This window comes from Jaculus jaculus, chromosome 18 (assembly GCF_020740685.1).
Source record: "Jaculus jaculus isolate mJacJac1 chromosome 18, mJacJac1.mat.Y.cur, whole genome shotgun sequence".
Lineage (NCBI taxonomy): Eukaryota > Metazoa > Chordata > Mammalia > Rodentia > Dipodidae > Jaculus > Jaculus jaculus.
Genome location: NC_059119.1, coordinates 29,072,092 through 29,089,769, shown reverse-complemented (window position 1 = coordinate 29,089,769; position 17,678 = coordinate 29,072,092). Strand labels below are relative to the sequence as shown.

The window sequence follows — 17,678 nt, the reverse complement described above, 5'->3', positions numbered from 1 at the left end:
TTCGCTCTTGTTTTAGTATATTCATTTTCTTATCAGTTATTGGTAGGTGCCTACTGTTGGTTGAGGAGGTGAGCATGTCCTGTGTATTCTCCGGGAGCATGACTCAGTCCGCATGGTTGTTCCTCTTTCAGAGCCAGGGCCTTCATGTCTCGGCAGTATGCTCATGCCTGCCCAGGAGAGCGCCTGGGAAGAGCTCATCCGCACTGGCCAGATGACACCCTTTGGTACTCAGATTCCTCAGAAACAGGAGAAAAAGCCTAGAAGAATCATGCTCAATGAGGAATCAGGCTTTGAAAAATACCTGGCAGAACAAGCCCAGCTGTCTTTTGAAAAGAAGAAGCAAGCTGCTAGTAAAAGAGCGGCCCGAAAAGCCCTGGCCCCCAGTGCATCCAAAGCAAGCCAGAGGCACTGTGGCCTGTCGCAGACCGACCAGCGCTTGAAGAAGCACATCAGGAGGCTGCAGAGGAGGGCCCTGCAGTTTCAGGGCAAGGTGGGACTGCCAAGGGGGAGGAGGCCCCCGGAGCCACAGGCCAGGTCAGAGGCAGAAGGCGACTCTGAGGGTGAGGAGTCTGGCTCCTTCCCCACTGAGGGGGAGGAGGAGGAGCAAGAGGAGGAGGATGAAGAGGCTGACCTGTCGTCGGAAGGTACTGACTATGACCTGAAGCCTCTGCGCAAGGGCCGGAGACGCCAGCAGAAAGCTCCAGCACAGGAGGTTGATGATGACTTCCTCCCAAGTTCTGGGGAAGAAGCTGAAGCTGCAGGAGGAGGCGGCGGTCGGAAGGGCGCGAGGTGCCGAGATGATGGAGATGAAGAGTACTACAGGCAGCGGCTAAGGTCAGTGTGCGGTTGTACGTAAACACTCCAGATCCGTCTTCTTGTGCTGGTGCCTGTATGGGCAGAGGTTGCACTTCCTGCAGGCATACCCTCCTAGAACCAGGGACCTGGGTCCTGCATGGAGCTGGCATCAAGGCTGATGCTTTGGAGTCTTTATTCCAGTTTTCAGAGGCAAGCCTAGGGTGAGAAGCTTCAGGGAAAGGCTGGGCAAGAATAGGACTGGTGGGAGCTGCGTGGCTTTACGTAGAGTAGTACTGACCCCTGTCGTTAGTCAGGGAGAGGAAAAGGTTATATTGTGTTTTTGTTTTCCTTTGAAGTAGAGTGGTAGTTTTAGAAGAATTTTCTTTTAAAAAGAACTGGCACTGGTTGTGGTGGCGCATGCCTTTAATCCCAGCACTCGGGAGGCAGAGGTAGGAGGATCACTGTGAGTTCGAGGCCACCCTGAGACTACAGAGTTAATTCCAGGTCAGCCTGCACCAAAGTGAGACCCTACCTCGAAAAACCAAAAAAAAAGAACTGGCAATGAAGCTTTGGTATATGAAACAATAAACTTTCTACTTATTTATTTGTGTGTGTGTGTGTGTGTGTGTGTGTGTGTGTGTGTGTGTGTGTGTATCCCAAGGTCTTTTGCCACTGCACACAAATGCCCTTTATGGTAGCTGGGGAATTGGACCCATGCTGACAGGTTTTGCGTGCAAAGGCCTTTAACCACTGCACCATCTCTCCAGCCCCCAGCTTGCTTTCCTAAACCTCTCCTTCCTTGTCTTTAAAAAATAATTACCTACAGATTTACAAACCATTGTCATACCAAAGATGAACCTGTATATGCTACCTTCCTTCTCACTGCCGTCTGGTATGTCAGAACCTGGCTTTACCTCCATGTGTCAGAGAAGAGGGTGGAGAGTGTCTGTAATGTAGTTAGGATTGCCATTACCACCTGGTTTCTGTGAGTCAGGAAAAGCACTCCATTCCCTCCATGCAGGCCCCTCCACTGTGTTCCTTTGAGCATACCTCCAATTACTCTGGAGGATGTCAGAAGGCAAAAGCCACAGTACTTTTTTTAAAAATTTAATATTTATTTATTTGAAAGACAGAAAGGAAGGAAAGGGGCAGGGGAGAGAGACTGAGAATGGGCACACCAGGGCCTCCAGCCACTGCAAATAAACTCCAGATGCATGTGCCACCTTGTACATCTGGCTTATGTGGGTCCTGGGGGATCGAACCTGGGTCCTTAGGCTTCATAGGCAAATGCCTTAACCACTAAACCATCTTTCCAGCCCCATAATACTTTTAGAGCATTTAATATTGGGATAGCTTTTTCCCAGTCTTCAATTGCTTTTTTTAAATTTCAGGGATCTATAGTATATAGTTTATTTATTTAAAATTTATGTGTGTGTGGTGTGTGTATGGTATATGTTTGTACGTGTGTATGTGGAGGTCAGAGAACAGCCTCAGGAGGTATTCTTAGGGACGTCATCTACTCCTGTCTGAGGTATTGTTTTTCACTGGCCTGGAGTTCATCAGTTAGGTTAGACTGGCTGGCCTGTGAGCTCCAGGAGCCCTCTTGTCTCCACCTGCCCCAGGTTGGGATTTCAAGTGCACACTACCACACCTGACATTTTATGTGGGTACCGAGTGTCAAACTAAGGTCAAACGCATGCTTGCTAAGCAAGCAAGTCCTTTACCCATGAGCTGTACCCTCAACCCAGCCTACTGTATTTCTAGTATCTTCCCACTGGCCTTTGTCAATAAGGGTTGTCCTGTTTTCCTTCTGTTGTTTAGAACTGCTCAAAATCCAAGTCCAAACTTCTGCATACATTGCATAGCTTTGTCAAAGAAGTTGTTTAAAAATAATTTGAGGATGCATGACATCAGTGCAGTTCTCCAGAACTGTTGGGCTGCCCTTTCAGTAGTGCCGCATGTAGTGCTACATAGCTGGAGGGTGGCGTCTGTTTGCCCTTTCCCAGCGCTGCTGTGGATGTGTGCACACCTAGTATCTGTCATGTTGTGTGAAGAACTCAAGAAGTATTCTTGAACAGTGAGCACCGTCAGCCTCAAACCACTGTAGAAAATTAATAAAAGAATTAAATCTCCACATATTGATTATAAATAGAGTAATATATATTCTTCTCATTAAACTGGGTCGATGTTAAATATATTTTAAACATAGCAAGATTTTGATCAAGAGCAATTTATTTTGATTGGATTTTAAATATGAGTATAGTTTAATTTCATGGCAATACATTTTTCTTAATAATGTTAAGATTGTAAAACAATTTATTATTTCCAAAGCCATATCATAAGCCTTTTTTTTGCTAAAGTTACAGTAAAATCTCAAATGAATTTCAGAAATATCAATAACTCTAATTGCCACCAAAATATGATAGCTCTTAAAATTTTATAGCTAGTTATTAAGGCTGTTAAGCTGCAGATACCCACATTGATATGTTTCTATTACATCTCCTTTGGTGCTCTTTGCTTTGGGTGATGTTAAAAGAAAATAAAATGCTCAGGATTGAGAACACATTAACGTTTGAGAACTGCCAGTCACTGTATTTGTTACTTCTTGTTGCTGATTTTTGTAGATGGGTTGAAGTCATAGTGGTGTTCCTTGCAGTGAAGAACTTTAGGATTGCTTATCTTAGCAGTGGTTTGATAGTAGATGATCAGAATAAAGTCATTGTTTATGATAAAAAGAGTTTTTAGTGGGTAAAATTTAGGCATATGTACACAGGCTGACAACGTTATACAGAATTTAACAAATTTGGTTATAACCTGTTAATTATCATGCTCTTTTAAACTTAGGCGTGAGAAAAGGTGACTTTAGACATCTCACCCCCTTACAGTTCTCAGCTTGAGAATCCTAGGCCTCTCATTAGCTCTGGATCCATGTTTAAAAGGCGTCACTGCCTCACCAGATGCTCTGTGGGAATTTCCTTTAGGCCTTTTTCTCGGGGTGACGCCAGAACTGGGTGGTGGTGATCACAAGTGTGCTTTCTCTGATGTGGCCAGAGTCAGCTCAGTCCTGGGGTTCTGACCAGTTGTACACTTGACTGCCTGTTTAATGTCCCTGCCCATGTGTTTCTTCTTCTGTCTGCTCATTTACCCTGGGGGACTCGCTCCCAGTGGCCTCAGCTGTTTTTTCAGATTTCTTCAAGGGTTCTGAAGGCACCACCACATAGAAGTAAATGTTACTGGATTATTGTGCAGGTTCTATCACTTCCATTGGGATTAGCTTTCTTTTTTAAAAATTAAATTAATTTATTTAGAGAGATGGAGGGAGGGAGAAAGAATGGGTGCGGCAGAACCTCTAGCCATTGCAAATGAACTCCAGATGTGTGTGCCACCATGTGCATCTGGCTTATGTGGGTACTGGGAAATTGAACCTGGGTCCTTAGGCTTCTCAGGTAAACACTTTAACCATTAAGCCACATCTCCAGCCCCCCCCACACCCATATTTTGAGGTAGAGTTTCACTCTTCTTGCCCAGGTTGATTTGGAAATCACTATGTAGTCTTAGGCTGGCTTCAAATTCACAGCAACCCTCCTACCTTGGCATTAAAGGCACATGCTACCATGTCTGGCGGGGGTGGGGGGGAGGAGGAAGGGAGAAAGAAAGAAAGAATATGAATGAATGAATGAATGAATGAATGAATGAATATGAATGTGGGTGTACCAGGGCCTCTAGCTAATGCATGGGCCACTTTGTGCATCTGGCTTTATTTGAATATTGGTGAATCAAACTCAGGTCGATAGGGTTTACAGGCAAGTGCTTTAACTGCTGTAAATCTTTCCAGCTCCGAGGATTAGCTTTCTTAAGTAATATTGCTACTTAAAATAATACTGCTACTTTACAACTCCTAGGCACGGGAGCTCCACACTAAATAGATGTTCTGGAACTGACACACATTCAGGGTATTGAGTGATCTGCATTCTAGGAAGACTTAGATCTATTTGTGTAGTTTAGGCTGGGAAGGCCAGCGTAGCAGCCATTCCCCTTGTAGGGTAATCAAGCCAGTGGTACCTGGCCCCAACCCTTGTTTCCTTAGTGTTGAATACTTCCCTCCCAGTAGTGATGAGGCCAGCTTCTATTGCTGTATCTTTGCTTCCAGTACCTGAGCCCATGTCTGCAAGGAATTTACAGGCTGTTATGAAGGACCTCAGACTACTAAGTTGTGGTGGGAGTTTGTGGAGAAAGTTCATTCTAACACAAGGCCTTGTCTTCTGGATAGTTCATATATTGTGTGGCTCTTGTGATACAAGTTAGAAGCTTTTTAGATTTGTCCCCAAACACCAGGAATAGCACTGCCTGGCTTTAATTAGCTCTACATCTTAGTAATGAGACTGTGGGCAAGTATTTGGGGCTCACTATAATCATAACAAGATAAAGGTAGGTGTGTAGAGACTTAGACAGGAATAATGTGGAAAATGTAGCTAGTGTTTTTACATCTTAATCTTGTTATATTTTCACAATAAAAACCCATTCATCAGAAGTGCTGAAAAGTTAGGGTGGAAATATGTTAACTTCCATTGTGGATCCGTGGTAAGTGCAGTGTCCAGTTTTGACCACAAGGTGGTGCCAAGAAGCAGTGCATAGCTGTCTCCAGGGTGGAGAAACCCAACCCAAACCTAACCAGTTCTTTGGTTTGCGTATAGTTTTACCGTTTATTAAAGATGAAATAAAATTTACATACTAATGATGGATATAAATATTGTTTATTTTTACATAATTTTTTAATAAGAGAACAAGAGGGGTTTGGAGAATTGGCACACTAGGGCCCCTAGCCACTGCAATTGAACTCCAGATGCGTGTGCCATCTTGTGTACATGTGTGATCTTGTGTCACCTTGTGCATCTGGCTTATGTGGGTTCCAGGGAGCCGAACCTAGGTCCTTAAGCTTTGCAGGCAAGTCCCTTAACTGCTAAGCCATCACTCCAACCCATAATTTTGATACTATAGGATGTAGAACGTTGTTCATTGTTCAGAATTGATTAGTGTTTTGATCTTACAGTTATCAGTGCTGAGACCACTGTTTCCCATGAAGCTATATATTGGTACAAAATGTAGAGTGCAGTGTGGTACAAGTATGTTTAACACCATTTCAGAAAGTGCTAGAAATCTTATCCTAATCCCAAGCCAAAAATTCATTCAATAATTTTATTTTATAAAATCTAAATGGCAGTGTTTAAAATCAAGCTTTCTAACATAGTACAAACTAAAGATATGCTAATTTGATACATGCTGAGGAATGGTGGTAAGAAAATGTTAAATGTCTGTGTTGTCTTAATTAAACCATTAAGTTTCTACAAGGGCAGAAAGTTTTGTGTGTATAGTTAAAACACTGTACCTTGAGCTGGGTGTGGTGGCACATGCCTTTAATCCCAGCACTCAGGAGGCAGAGGTAGGAGGATCACCATGAGTTTGAGGCTACCCTGAGAATACAGAGTGAATGCCAGGTCAGCCTAGGCTAGAGTGAGACCCTACTTTGAAAAACCAAAACCAAAAAACAGTGCACCTTATAGCATCCAGTAGTCTGACTGTGAGTCAGGGTGTTTCTTGCCTGGAGTAAGGGCACATACGGTGAAAGTGCAAGTGTTGTGTGTTTAGAAGTTGCAATGTGGATAACTGCTACCAGAAACACTTCTTATTCACCATGGATTTGTTCTTTATTGGGGGGGCAAAAATTTTTATTTTTTAATTTTTTATTAACAACTTCCATGATTGTAAACAATATCCCATGGTAATGCCCTCCTTTCCCCCACTTTCCTCTTTGAAATTCCATTCTCCATCGTATCCCCTCCCTCTCAGTCTCTCTTTTGTTTTCATGTCATGATCTTTTCCTCCTATTATGATGGTCTTGTGTAGGTAGTGTCAGACACTGTGAGGTCATGGATATCCAGGCCATTTTGTGTCTAGGGGGAGCACATTGTAAGGAGTCCTACCCTTCCTTTGGCTCTTACATTCTTTCTATCACCTCTTCCACAATGGACCCTGAGCCTTGGAAGGTGTGATAGAGATATTGTAGTGCTGAGCACTCCTGTCACTTCTTTCCAGTATCATGATGCATTCTGAGTCATCCCAAGGTCCCTGCCATCTGAAAAGAGAAGGTTCTCTACCACAAGTGAGAGTAGCATTAATATATGGGTATGAACATTAAGAGAAGTGCTTTCTGGGCAGTTTGATGAACATAGTATATACATTTTGCCAGACAGCAGCAGATGTTAACACCCCTAGGGCTCATGACTACTCTTGTTTTAGGTTTTCAGTATCATGGATGTATTCCCTCCCATGGGGCGGGCCTCTAGTCCAATTAGAGGGCAGTTGTTTTCCACCTTAACAGATGGGCCACTATTGTACCCATTGCCTCATTTGGCCTGGCTGGCAAAATATAAGGCTTGTAGTGTCCACTGTTGATTATCTTCACTGGTGATTTCTTTCTCTCCCATGGAACTGCATGCAGAATGGCTTCTTCCAGCTTTCTGTCAGTTGGTCTACATGGAGGAGGTTATTAGCTCAGTTCCAGCAGGATTTCTCAGTGGCCTTGCAATCCAAGTATGTGGAGTCTTCAGCAGTAGGGTCTTACCATCTGTTCCTAGTGGGAAACCAAGGGCCTCAGCAGTGGCCTGTAATGTTTTGGGGGCATCAGGGACCTCTCTGGCCAACAATTCACTGGAAGGTATTCCATCCCTGGCACTGAAACTTTTCTAGCAACAACCTACGGCTCCTGAGTGTTCCAATGTCCAAAAAGTAGTTTTCCGTATGATTTATTTATATCCCGTTAGATTTTGATTAGCCCTCCCTCCACCTTTCCTTACATGCATTTGTTCTTGAGCTGATTTTTTAGTTGTTGCCAAATTTTCACACCTCCACACTCAGTTATATGACCCCATATGGGATTGCTAGTCATAGTTTGGAAATTGGAGTCTAGAAGACCTGATTGATAGGTATGGTATAACTTGGGATAGAATTTGCCTCATGTGTGGTACAGTCTGACTCTGTATATGCCTGTCATTCTAACTTGATTTTAGTATCTTTTAAAAATTTGGATGTGTATGTGAATGTTGTCCATGTATGTATACATGTTTATATGTATATGGGTACATGCATGTACGTGTATGGGCATGTGTGTGTAAGGCCAGAGGACGTCCTTGTGCATTATCCTCAAATACGTTGTCTACCTCTTTTAGAGAAGACCAAATGCATTCATGGTGGCATGGATTTTTGAGATAGGAGCTCTTCCCAGTGCTGACTGGCTGGCCAGTGAGCTCCAGGAATCTTCTGTCTCTTCTCCCCAGTGCTGGTGTAACAGGTGTGTGTCAACACATCCAGCATTTATGTGGGTTCTGGGAATCAAACTTGGGTCCTTATGTTTGTGAGTCTCTTCAACACTTTAATAATTTTTTTTATACAAGATTTTTCTTGTTCCTTGAATATTTGCTTTATTTTACATGAATAAACTTGGTGATCAAAGGTGTGATACTGCTCTGTTCGTGGTGTTAATGTTACAAAGTGTGTTCTAATCATCTTCAGGGCTTAATGAGCAAGGGTAGCATCTGGGGCAAAGAGCAGCATAGGAACAGTAGCTTCTGTGTTTATTTGTGCAAGAGAAAAGCAAAAGAGAATATCAGATTTGATCTCTACAGACAAGACTGTTTCTGGAGAGAAATAGCGAGAGGCTCAGATTTCCCATGGGATGAAGGCTGAAGCACTGGGCCAGGCTGGGGTGTAAGTTTATAAGGAGGATCCTAAGAAAAACAGACTGTACCAGGTGCAGTTGATAAGAAAATTGTCGCTGTTTGTGTCCTTGTTCAGAATAGGCTTCTTCAGCCAGGAATGTCTAAGGGAGGACACTCAGATGGTCTCTGGTCCTTCAAGGCCATCTAGGATAAGAGGAGTGCATCAGGCAGGGAAGGGTGCAAGCCAAATGCCTCTATTTTATTGCCCGCAAGCTTTAGGGGTATTTTTTAATCTTCAGTTCCCTTAGTTTTCAGGGAAGGCCATTAACCCTTCAGTTTGAATATTTGAATGCTTACCCTCTTGATGGTGCTTCATGTCATGTAGGCATTTGGTCTAGTCCTCACAGTCCTCTGGCAGACAGGAACCTGGCTCCTAGTGCTGGCATTGTATAGCTGTCAGTGGGGAGGAGCCCTGAGAAGGAGTAGGGCTGTGAAGGTTCACAGCAGTGCCTTGGAGACTGGCTCTTTCCTCACAGCGGGTCCTTGTCCACAGCAGTGTGCTCTTAAAACCCTTGCTCTCCCAGCTCCACCTATGGAGCCTCTTTATCTAGCCTGTTTGTACTGAAACTACTGTCTGTCCTTCACTTGACCCCCTTTGTGGTGGTGTGATTCACGTGCCCCCCTGTAAACTTAGGTGTTCTGAATGCTAGGTTCCCAGCTGATGGAGATTTGGGAATTACGCTACTGGATTAAGTGTATTGGGGGCAGGCTTATGGGTGTTATAGCCAGTTTTCCTTTGCCAGTGTTTGGCACACTCCACTGTTCCTATTGTCCACCTTATGTTGGCCAGAGGGTGAAGTCCACTCTCTGCTCATGCCATTGTGTTCCTGTGCCATCATGGAGCTTCCCCTTGAGTCTACAAGCCAAAACAAACCTTTCTTCTTCCCCACAAGCTGCTGTTGGTCGGATGATTTCTGCCAGCAGTGCAACACCAGGTAGGCATTCAGCAATGTTAGGCCATACTTGATGTAGTTAGTTTCTCCTTGCTGGGACAGAAGCACTTAACCCAAAAGCAGCTGATGAGAGGAATGTTTTCATTTTGGATTGTGGTCTTGAGGGGAAGCTTCATAATGGCAGAGGACAGACTGGCATGAGCATAGGCTGGCCATCACCTGTGCCATGGCAGGTGGAAGACAGCAGGAGAGTGAGCCACAGTCTATCAAGGAGAAGTTAGCTGTAACACTACTAAGCCCACCCCCAGTAACACACCTCCTCCAGCAGGGCTGCACCTCCCAAATTGCCATCAGTTGGGGAGCAAACATTCAGAACACATGAGTTTATGGGGAACATCTGATTCAAACTACCACACTTAAGCCAAAAAAAGAAAAAAAAAATTATGTTTTTAAAGTCCAAGTAATTTTTAAAAAATATTTTATGTATATATTTATTTATTTAAGTGAAAAAGAGGCAGATAGGGAGATAGAGAATGAATGGGCATGTCAGGACCTCTAGCCACTGCAGATGAACTCTGGACACTTGCGCCACCTTGTACATCTGGCTTTACATGAGTACTGGATAACTGGAACCTGGGTCCTTTGGCTTTTGTAGGCAAGTGCCTTAACCACTAAGCCATCTTTCTAGCTCCCAAATAATTAAAACAAAATTTATGTATTTATTTGCAAGGGAAAGAGGGAGGGCAAGAGAGAGAAAGAAAATGAATGAGAATATGAGTGGGTGTGCCAGGGTCTCTAGCCATTGCAGATGAACTCCAGACACATGTGCCACTTTTCATGGGTACTGATTTACATGGGTACTGGGGACTTGAACCTAGGTCATCAGGCTTTGCAAACAAGTGCCTTTAACTGCTGAACCATTCTCCAGTCTCCAAATAATTTGATCTCTAAAAAAATCTAAGTTTAATAAAAGTTCAACCTTAGAGGGCTGGCTTAGCGGTTATGGCATTTGCCTGAGAAGCCTAAGGACCTGGGTTCAGTTCCCCAGGACACATGTAAGCCAGATGGACAAGGGAGCACATGTGTCTGGAGTTCTTATGCAGTGGCTAGAGGCCCTGACGTACCCATTCTCTGTTTCTTTCTCTTCTGCCTCTTTCTCTTTCATAAATAAATAAATATTTTTAAAAAAAGTTTAACTTAGATTTTATCTCAAAACTTAAAGATAATAAATTTGAAGATTGCTATACTCATCAGTTTCCAGGAGTTCATTTCTTTCTCCAGAAATCAGCTATTCTTTTTTACTTTCTTTCTTTAGGAATGTGTATTTTAAAGAGACTTCCCTGAGGGCATTTTCTTACAGAGCATGTTGGGCTGCTGTGAAATGACAACGCTAATGCACATATGAAGACTAATTCTACTTCCTGTTCCAGGCACACCTTTCATTCTCGGCTCTGCCGTAATTGTCAGCATCAGTCTTAATTTACTCTGTGAGATCTGGGCTCCTAACCGAGGGTATTTCATCTGCTCGGATGTGCCAATTAAGTCCACCCAGATAGACCATAAAAAGGCAGATAAGAAAAGTAAAACACTGAGTATCTCAATTTAGCAAATTAGACTAATCTGCAAGGGATTCTTAGCTGTCTGAAATAGAAAACCTATTGCACTGCAAAAATGCAAACTATATTAAATACCCAGCTTGGTGCCTGAATATATTTAAAAAAAAAATCAAATTGTACTCATTGTGCTGCTTTGTAGACTTTCTTTCATGGAGAGTATGATAAGAAGAGTGATCCTGAGATTGAAATTCACTGTATTAAGGATGATGTAACTATATGAGTGAGTGTGTGTGTGTGAGTATGTATGTATGTGTGTGTTTTCTCTTCCAATTAGTGCAGATTTAAGCCGTCCTAGGCTCAGTGGCCCTTGTGATGTCAGCACAGTGTGTAAGTAGGACAGGGAGGACAGTGAACTCTGGAGGGCCATGCTCATGTTAGGCACTTCCCGTAAATCCAGGTACTTTGTCCCGTCAGTGGGTTGGTATAGGCAGTTGTGTACATCGATTTGTCTGGTGTTAAGTGTGTCTCATGGGATGGTTCGAGTCAGAGCATCTGTAGTCACAACTGCCAAATTGCTTTCCTGTTACTTGGACAAATCTGCAGGTGTCTGGTGACAAGTGGGCTGTAACTTGCCCTGTGCAGTGATAAGATTGTGTGTGTGTGTGTGTGAGGGTGTACTTGCCCATGGAAGAAGCATCAATGTTTATTTTTTAATGAATTTTTTAAAATATTATTTATTTATTTATTTGGGAGCTAGAGGGAGAGAGAGAGAGAAGAGAATGGGTGCGCCACGGCCTCCAGCCACTGCAAATGAACTCCAGACGCGTGCACCTCCTTGTGCATCTGGCTAACGTGGGTCCTGGGGAATCAAGCCTTGAACTGGGGTCCTTCTGCTTCACAGGCAAGTGTTTAACTGCTAAGCCACTTCTCCAGCCCACATCAATGGTTTTAAAAGACACAGTTTGAAGATGGGGGACTTGTTTTGCCCTTTCCTGTTGTTTTCATGATGTGGCAGTTACAGTGGTGTTCCTTGTCCCTTCGGCTGGATGTTCTGTGATGTAGCCACGAGGGGGTACACTCTGGAGCTTGACCTGGGCTGCTCTTCCCCACCAGCTTCTGCATACACTTGGTCAGTCCCTTTATTTCTCCCAGCTTCTCTTGCTGGAGAAAAAGAGAAAACTCTAGTATCAACTCCATGGCATTAGAGTCAGTACATGGGAAATGCCCAGTACCTCACTGGTGCACAGCAAACACCAGTAGCCACCAGTCATTTTTTCCCATTTTCTGACTCTAAATTTAAAAACATACATATACATGTATAATCTCAAAACAAAAATTTGTATTTGAGGAGACAGGGTGTCACAACAGGGCAAGAAATCACAGGCCACAGAGTCAGTGTGACACACTCAACTAGATTTGATCTTGTGTATGTCGTCTGTAAAATGAGGATTGGAGAGTCCCCTTTCCACAGGTGACAGGACTACTAGGAGATGCAGCAAATGTTCTGTAACTGTTGGCTACTCTTGGGTTCTCACACCAGGAGCTGAAATAGTGTGGATGAAAATGCCATCAGGCTAGGAAGATACCTGAAAAGAAGTTCTGTGAGAACTGTGCTTACAGTTACTGGTGAATATGAAACGGTGACCTTTCCCAAGTAACAGTTGATTACAGCATGCAAAGATAAATTAGTAGCTGTTACTTTTATTGATCCTAGCTTTTTGTACCTTTAGTACATATTTTTACTAATATGATTGATGCCTACTTAGTGATAAAACATTTACATAGATAAAATACAGAAGGATAGGATCAGTATACTGGTTGGGTATAAAATTTATTTCTACTTGGCACACACTAGAGGGCGCTAGACATCTGTCCAGGGGCAGTGAGGCATCTTAGCCTGCTCTGAGTTTTGAGAGCTGGTGGGTCTGCCTTAGGCTGAGTCCTTACCCTTCTGCTCTCAAGGAGATGTGCCAGGTCCTCCTTCAAGACTCTTCTTCTGTGGCTTGATGTCCAGATGCTGTCAGTCCTGGGTGCTCAGGGTGTCTTGTCCACAGTGTCCCATCCAGTATGGGGGGGAGGAGGACAGAGACGTGTTCCATGCTGAGGCCAAGTTTAAGTCCTGTTTGTCCAAGGTTGCAGTGCACAATTCACTGCTTCTGTTGTGTTGGTCATAATTTTTTTCTTTGCTTTTTCTTTTCTTTTCCTTTCTTTCTTTCTTTCTTTCTTTTTTCTTTTTTTTTTTTTTTTTTTGGTTATTTGAGGTAGGGTTTCACTCTAGCTCAGGCTGACCTGGAATTAACTATGTAGTCTCAGGGTGGCCTCGAACTCACAGTGATCCTCCTACCTCTGCCTCCCAAGTGCTGGTATTAAAGGCGTGTGCCACCACGCCCGGCTCTTTTGGTTTTTTGAGGTAGGGTCTCACTCTGGTCCAGGCCGACCTGAAATTAACTCTATAGTCTCAGGGTGGCCTTGAACTAACAGCGATCCTCCTACCTCTGCCTCCTGAGTGCTGGGATTAAAGGCGTGCGCCACCACACCCAGCATTTTTTTCTTTTCTTTTGAGATAAGGTTTCATGTAGTCTGGGCTGCCCTTAAACTAGCTGTGTGGACAAGGATAACCTTTAAATTCTTGGTCCTCCTGCCTCCACTGTCCGAGTGCTGGGATAACAGTTTTGTGCTCCCACACCAGACTAAAATAGAAGTTTTGACATTTGTTATTTTTTATCCACATGTAAACTAGTTAACTACAGTTGAATTTTTTTTCTTGAATTTTACTTTAAAAAGCTTTATTTATTTATTTGAGAGAGAAACAGTGAATATGGGCACACCAGGGCCTTTACATGAATATTGGGGAATCAAACCCAGCCTGTCAAGCTTTACAAGCAAGTAAGTACCTTTAGCTACTAAGCATCTCTTCAGACTAATTTTTATTTTTTTTGTAAAGGTTATATAATATGCTGATAGTTATATGAGATCATCTGAAGTAGTTTCCTTAGTATATTGTACATATACTTTCTCACTTAGCTGTTGTAAGAACCCATTATTTGGCTTATTTTGTGGTCAAGTATGTCATTGCAGTGGTGGCGAATGACATTTTCTGAAGTTCAGCCCACCCCTTCCCAGTTGAAGCCCTATTATGCAGCTCTCTGTGTACATCTGCTTTTCACTGTTCAGCAGTTCTCTCACTGGCATCTGCTCCAGTGCAGGGGTCTTAGGAGGTAGAGTCCCTGGTACTCTGTGCCCGTCCATTGAACAACATGCTCACATTGTTTCTGCAGCTGTGACTGTTACAAGGATGGCAGCATCAAAAACATTCCTTCCTTCTTAGTGAGAGAAAAACAGTTCAGGGTTAGTAAGACTTCTTTCCTTACATGAGGAAGTCTTTCAGAAGCACTGGAATATTTTGCTCAGCCTTTTCTGTAGGTCCTGGCAAGCTTGGAACTCATAGGCTTGGGTGTAGAACCAGTTCCATATCAAGTGGACCCACTGGGAAATCTGAAAAGTAGAGCTCAGGGGCTGGAGAGATGGCTTAGTGGTTAAATGCTTGCCTGTGATGCCTAAGGACCTTGGTTCGAGGCTCAATTCCCCAGGACCCATGTTAACCAGATGCACAAGGGGGCTCACGTGTTTGGAGTTCGTTTGCAGTGGCTGGAGGCCCTGGCGTGCCCATTCTCTCTCTGCATCTCTTTCTGTCTGTCACACTCAAATAAATAAATTAAAATGAACAAAAAAAATAAAAAAAAGAACTCAGGTTTGAAAAATAACAAGTTTTAGTTAATTTATTTTCATTGTTCAAGATAATGAGAGAGAGAGTTTGTGGGGCATGTGTGTGTGTGTTTGGTTATCTGATTTTAAATGAAAACTTTTAAAAATGTTTTTATCTATTTATTTGCAAGCAGAGACATAGAGAGGAGATGCAGAGAACGAGCACACCAGGGCCTCCAGCCGCTGCAAACAAACTCCAGATGCATGCACCACTTTGTGCATCTGGCTTTACGTGGGTACTGGGGAATCGAACTTGGCTTGTTAGTCTTTGCAGACAAACACCTTAACCTTAACTTTTAGCCTTCTCTTTTCTATGGGTAATTCTTTGTTGCAAACCTTAGTCATGTTGATTAGTGGACAGAGCAGAGTGTAGGGTCTTGGAGTCACATGGATAGGAGTGAGTAGAAAGCAGGAAGTAGGCTCTAAATGAGGCAGAACAAGAAGTTTCTGGAATCATTTTTAGATGACCCACTTGGCTCATTTTCATACCATATTTCTCTGCCCCTCTTTCCCTTACCCCAGGCCCTATTCTGAACTTCATTCATTCAGCATTTATCAGGTACCTGCTGTTTAAGGGCATTGTGGTAGTCTCCTAGTCTAATGGGGGAGGCAGATGAGATTTTTTTCTATATGGTAACACTTGCAGGGCACTGTAGAAGAGACCCCACATGCACTCAGGATGCCTGACTCTGGTCAGGGGAGGCTTCCTCTGAGTGAGGGCACTGCTCAGGTAGAAGGTAGCTGACGGATGTAGGAGGTGTTGGAGGACAGAGGCTAGTCGACAGAATTGAGGCCACATAAAAGGAATAGCATAATAATAGCTAGCCATATTTTTCTACTGGTACAATTTAAATGTCCTTGGAATGCTGGACATTCTAAAACATTATTTTTAAATGGTGACATCTAGCTCCTTGGTATATTCTTGTGGTTCCATTGACAAGGCACTCCGGTAGCTCACACTGGCCTTGGTGCAGTTCACCCTACTGTGCCGGGTCTGGTTTCTTTTTTCTGAACATTATTGCAGTATTAGCTCCAGGTCCCAGCGCATGCCCGTGGTCTTACTCCTGCTCCCATGTGGAGAAGCCAGGGAGTATTTTCTGTGCCTGCATTGGATTGGAATTTTAGGTTTATGTTTATTGCTGGCTTCTCTTCGAAGTGGCTGCCAATGGAGTCGACAGCGGGATGAACGTGGCAGTTGTGTGAGGAGTTAGAAGCCCTGCCAGGGAACACCAGGCCCGCTTCGTTTTATGTGACTGCAGCTGTGACTATTACATGTGTGGAGTTTTCAAAATGAGAGGATAGAGAACATGAAAATGTCACTCCTTTTCTACAAAGGCAAATAGTGGACAACTTACTGCCACTCGCCAATTTTAAGTCATCTTGTATCTGCCGTAAGTCATGACAGTTTGCTGTTTACAATCTTTTTGTCCAAAGTTTTATTGACTATTTTTACTATTGGGGACTAAATCCAGAGAATCCAGAGCTTTGTGTATGTGAAATGTGTGTTCTGCCAGTGAAATAGTTTCCAGTCATGGCAAAACCTTTAAATTGAATGTCCCAGCAGGTGTCTCCTAAAGGGGAGGTATCTGCATGGTGGCCACTTAGTCAGTGTGGTTGTCATTCAGGTACACATTCTGTGACACACCCAGATCATACGGAAATGTGTACAGCCAGCTTTCTCCCCTTGTGGACAAACAAGCATTAGTGCTTGTTCAGAGTTGTACACGTATATTTGAATGTGTATGCGCTCACTTCAGTTAGTTAAGCATGAACACTGTAACCGTACTGATGCTTTGCCCACAGCACCTCCTTCAGTCCTACCCCAGCCCTGTGAGGTAGGTCTACTGCTGTCACTGGTGGACACTTAGGTGCTACAGGGTTACGCTGCTGATGGTTAAGGAGCTTGTGCTGGTTTGTATCTGAAATGTCCTCCAACGTCTTATAAGCTTTGATCCTGAATGTAGCAGTGGGGCTATGGGGAAGTGATTGGATCTCAAAGGCCATGACCCCACTAGTGCATTGATGGGCTCATAATTTGGAGGGTTATGGAGAAGTGATGGAAAACCTAGAAGTTAAGACCTGGTTGAAGGGAGTGTGTCTTTGGGGATGTGCCCTTGTGTGATTCACCTTGTTCTTGGAGCCGCCTCCTCCTCTGCCTTTGCTCCACCACGTGCTCTTGCCGTGATGCTCTGCAGTAACAAAGCCCAGAAACTCTGGAACCCAGTGCTGGGAAGTGAACTTAATGAAACCATAAACCCAAGTAAATCTTTAAAATTAAAATCTTCAAAATTGATTTTCTTAAACATTTGACAGTGGCAGAGAGCTGGCTAACATGGCTAATAAATGCAGCACGATTTCATTCCACCAGTCTGCACTTGGACTGTGTGTGGGCCACACTGCTACCTTATTTTACTTAGTTTATTTACAGCACCATTTTCCTCTTCACAGCTGCTGGCCAGACAGCTTGCTCAGCTTGCCAGGCTGTGGGACATACTAGATCTGTATGTCATGTCTCAGAGGACACTTTTTATTTATTTATTTATTTTCTATCGAGGTAGGGTCTCGCTGTAGCTCAGGCTAATCTGGAATTCACTGTGTAGTCTCAGGGTGGCCTTGAATTCATGACACTCCTCCTACCTCTGCCTCCTAAGCACAGAGGACACTTTAAGAAGACTTGACAGCACCTAGGATGGAAAATGCCACTGTTTCTTTGCCCCCTGCTTTTATGGTTCTGAGGATTGAACTCAGGCCCCCACCCATGCTAAGCAAGCACTGAGCTACATCTAGTTTCTTTCTTCTGTGTTTGAAATACTTAATTTCTCCTCTCTCTCCCTGCTGTGCCGAGTTGTCTTTCTTGCTGGCCTGGGCACTCCTTAGATGGTGAGCCCTAAGTC

General features: G+C 43.6%; 1 protein-coding gene across 4 annotated transcripts in view; it reads left to right on the top strand.

Annotated features, from left to right (window-relative positions):
• Nucleotides 1-17,678, top strand: part of Ercc6 (ERCC excision repair 6, chromatin remodeling factor) — an 84,151-nt gene that overhangs the window by 15,808 nt on the left and 50,665 nt on the right. For all 4 annotated transcript variants that reach the window (XM_045137442.1, XM_004658042.2, XM_045137444.1 and 1 more), the window contains one exon: nt 132-834. In XM_045137442.1, the coding sequence (XP_044993377.1) occupies nt 132-834 (703 nt within the window). The remainder of the gene's footprint in view (nt 1-131; nt 835-17,678) is intronic.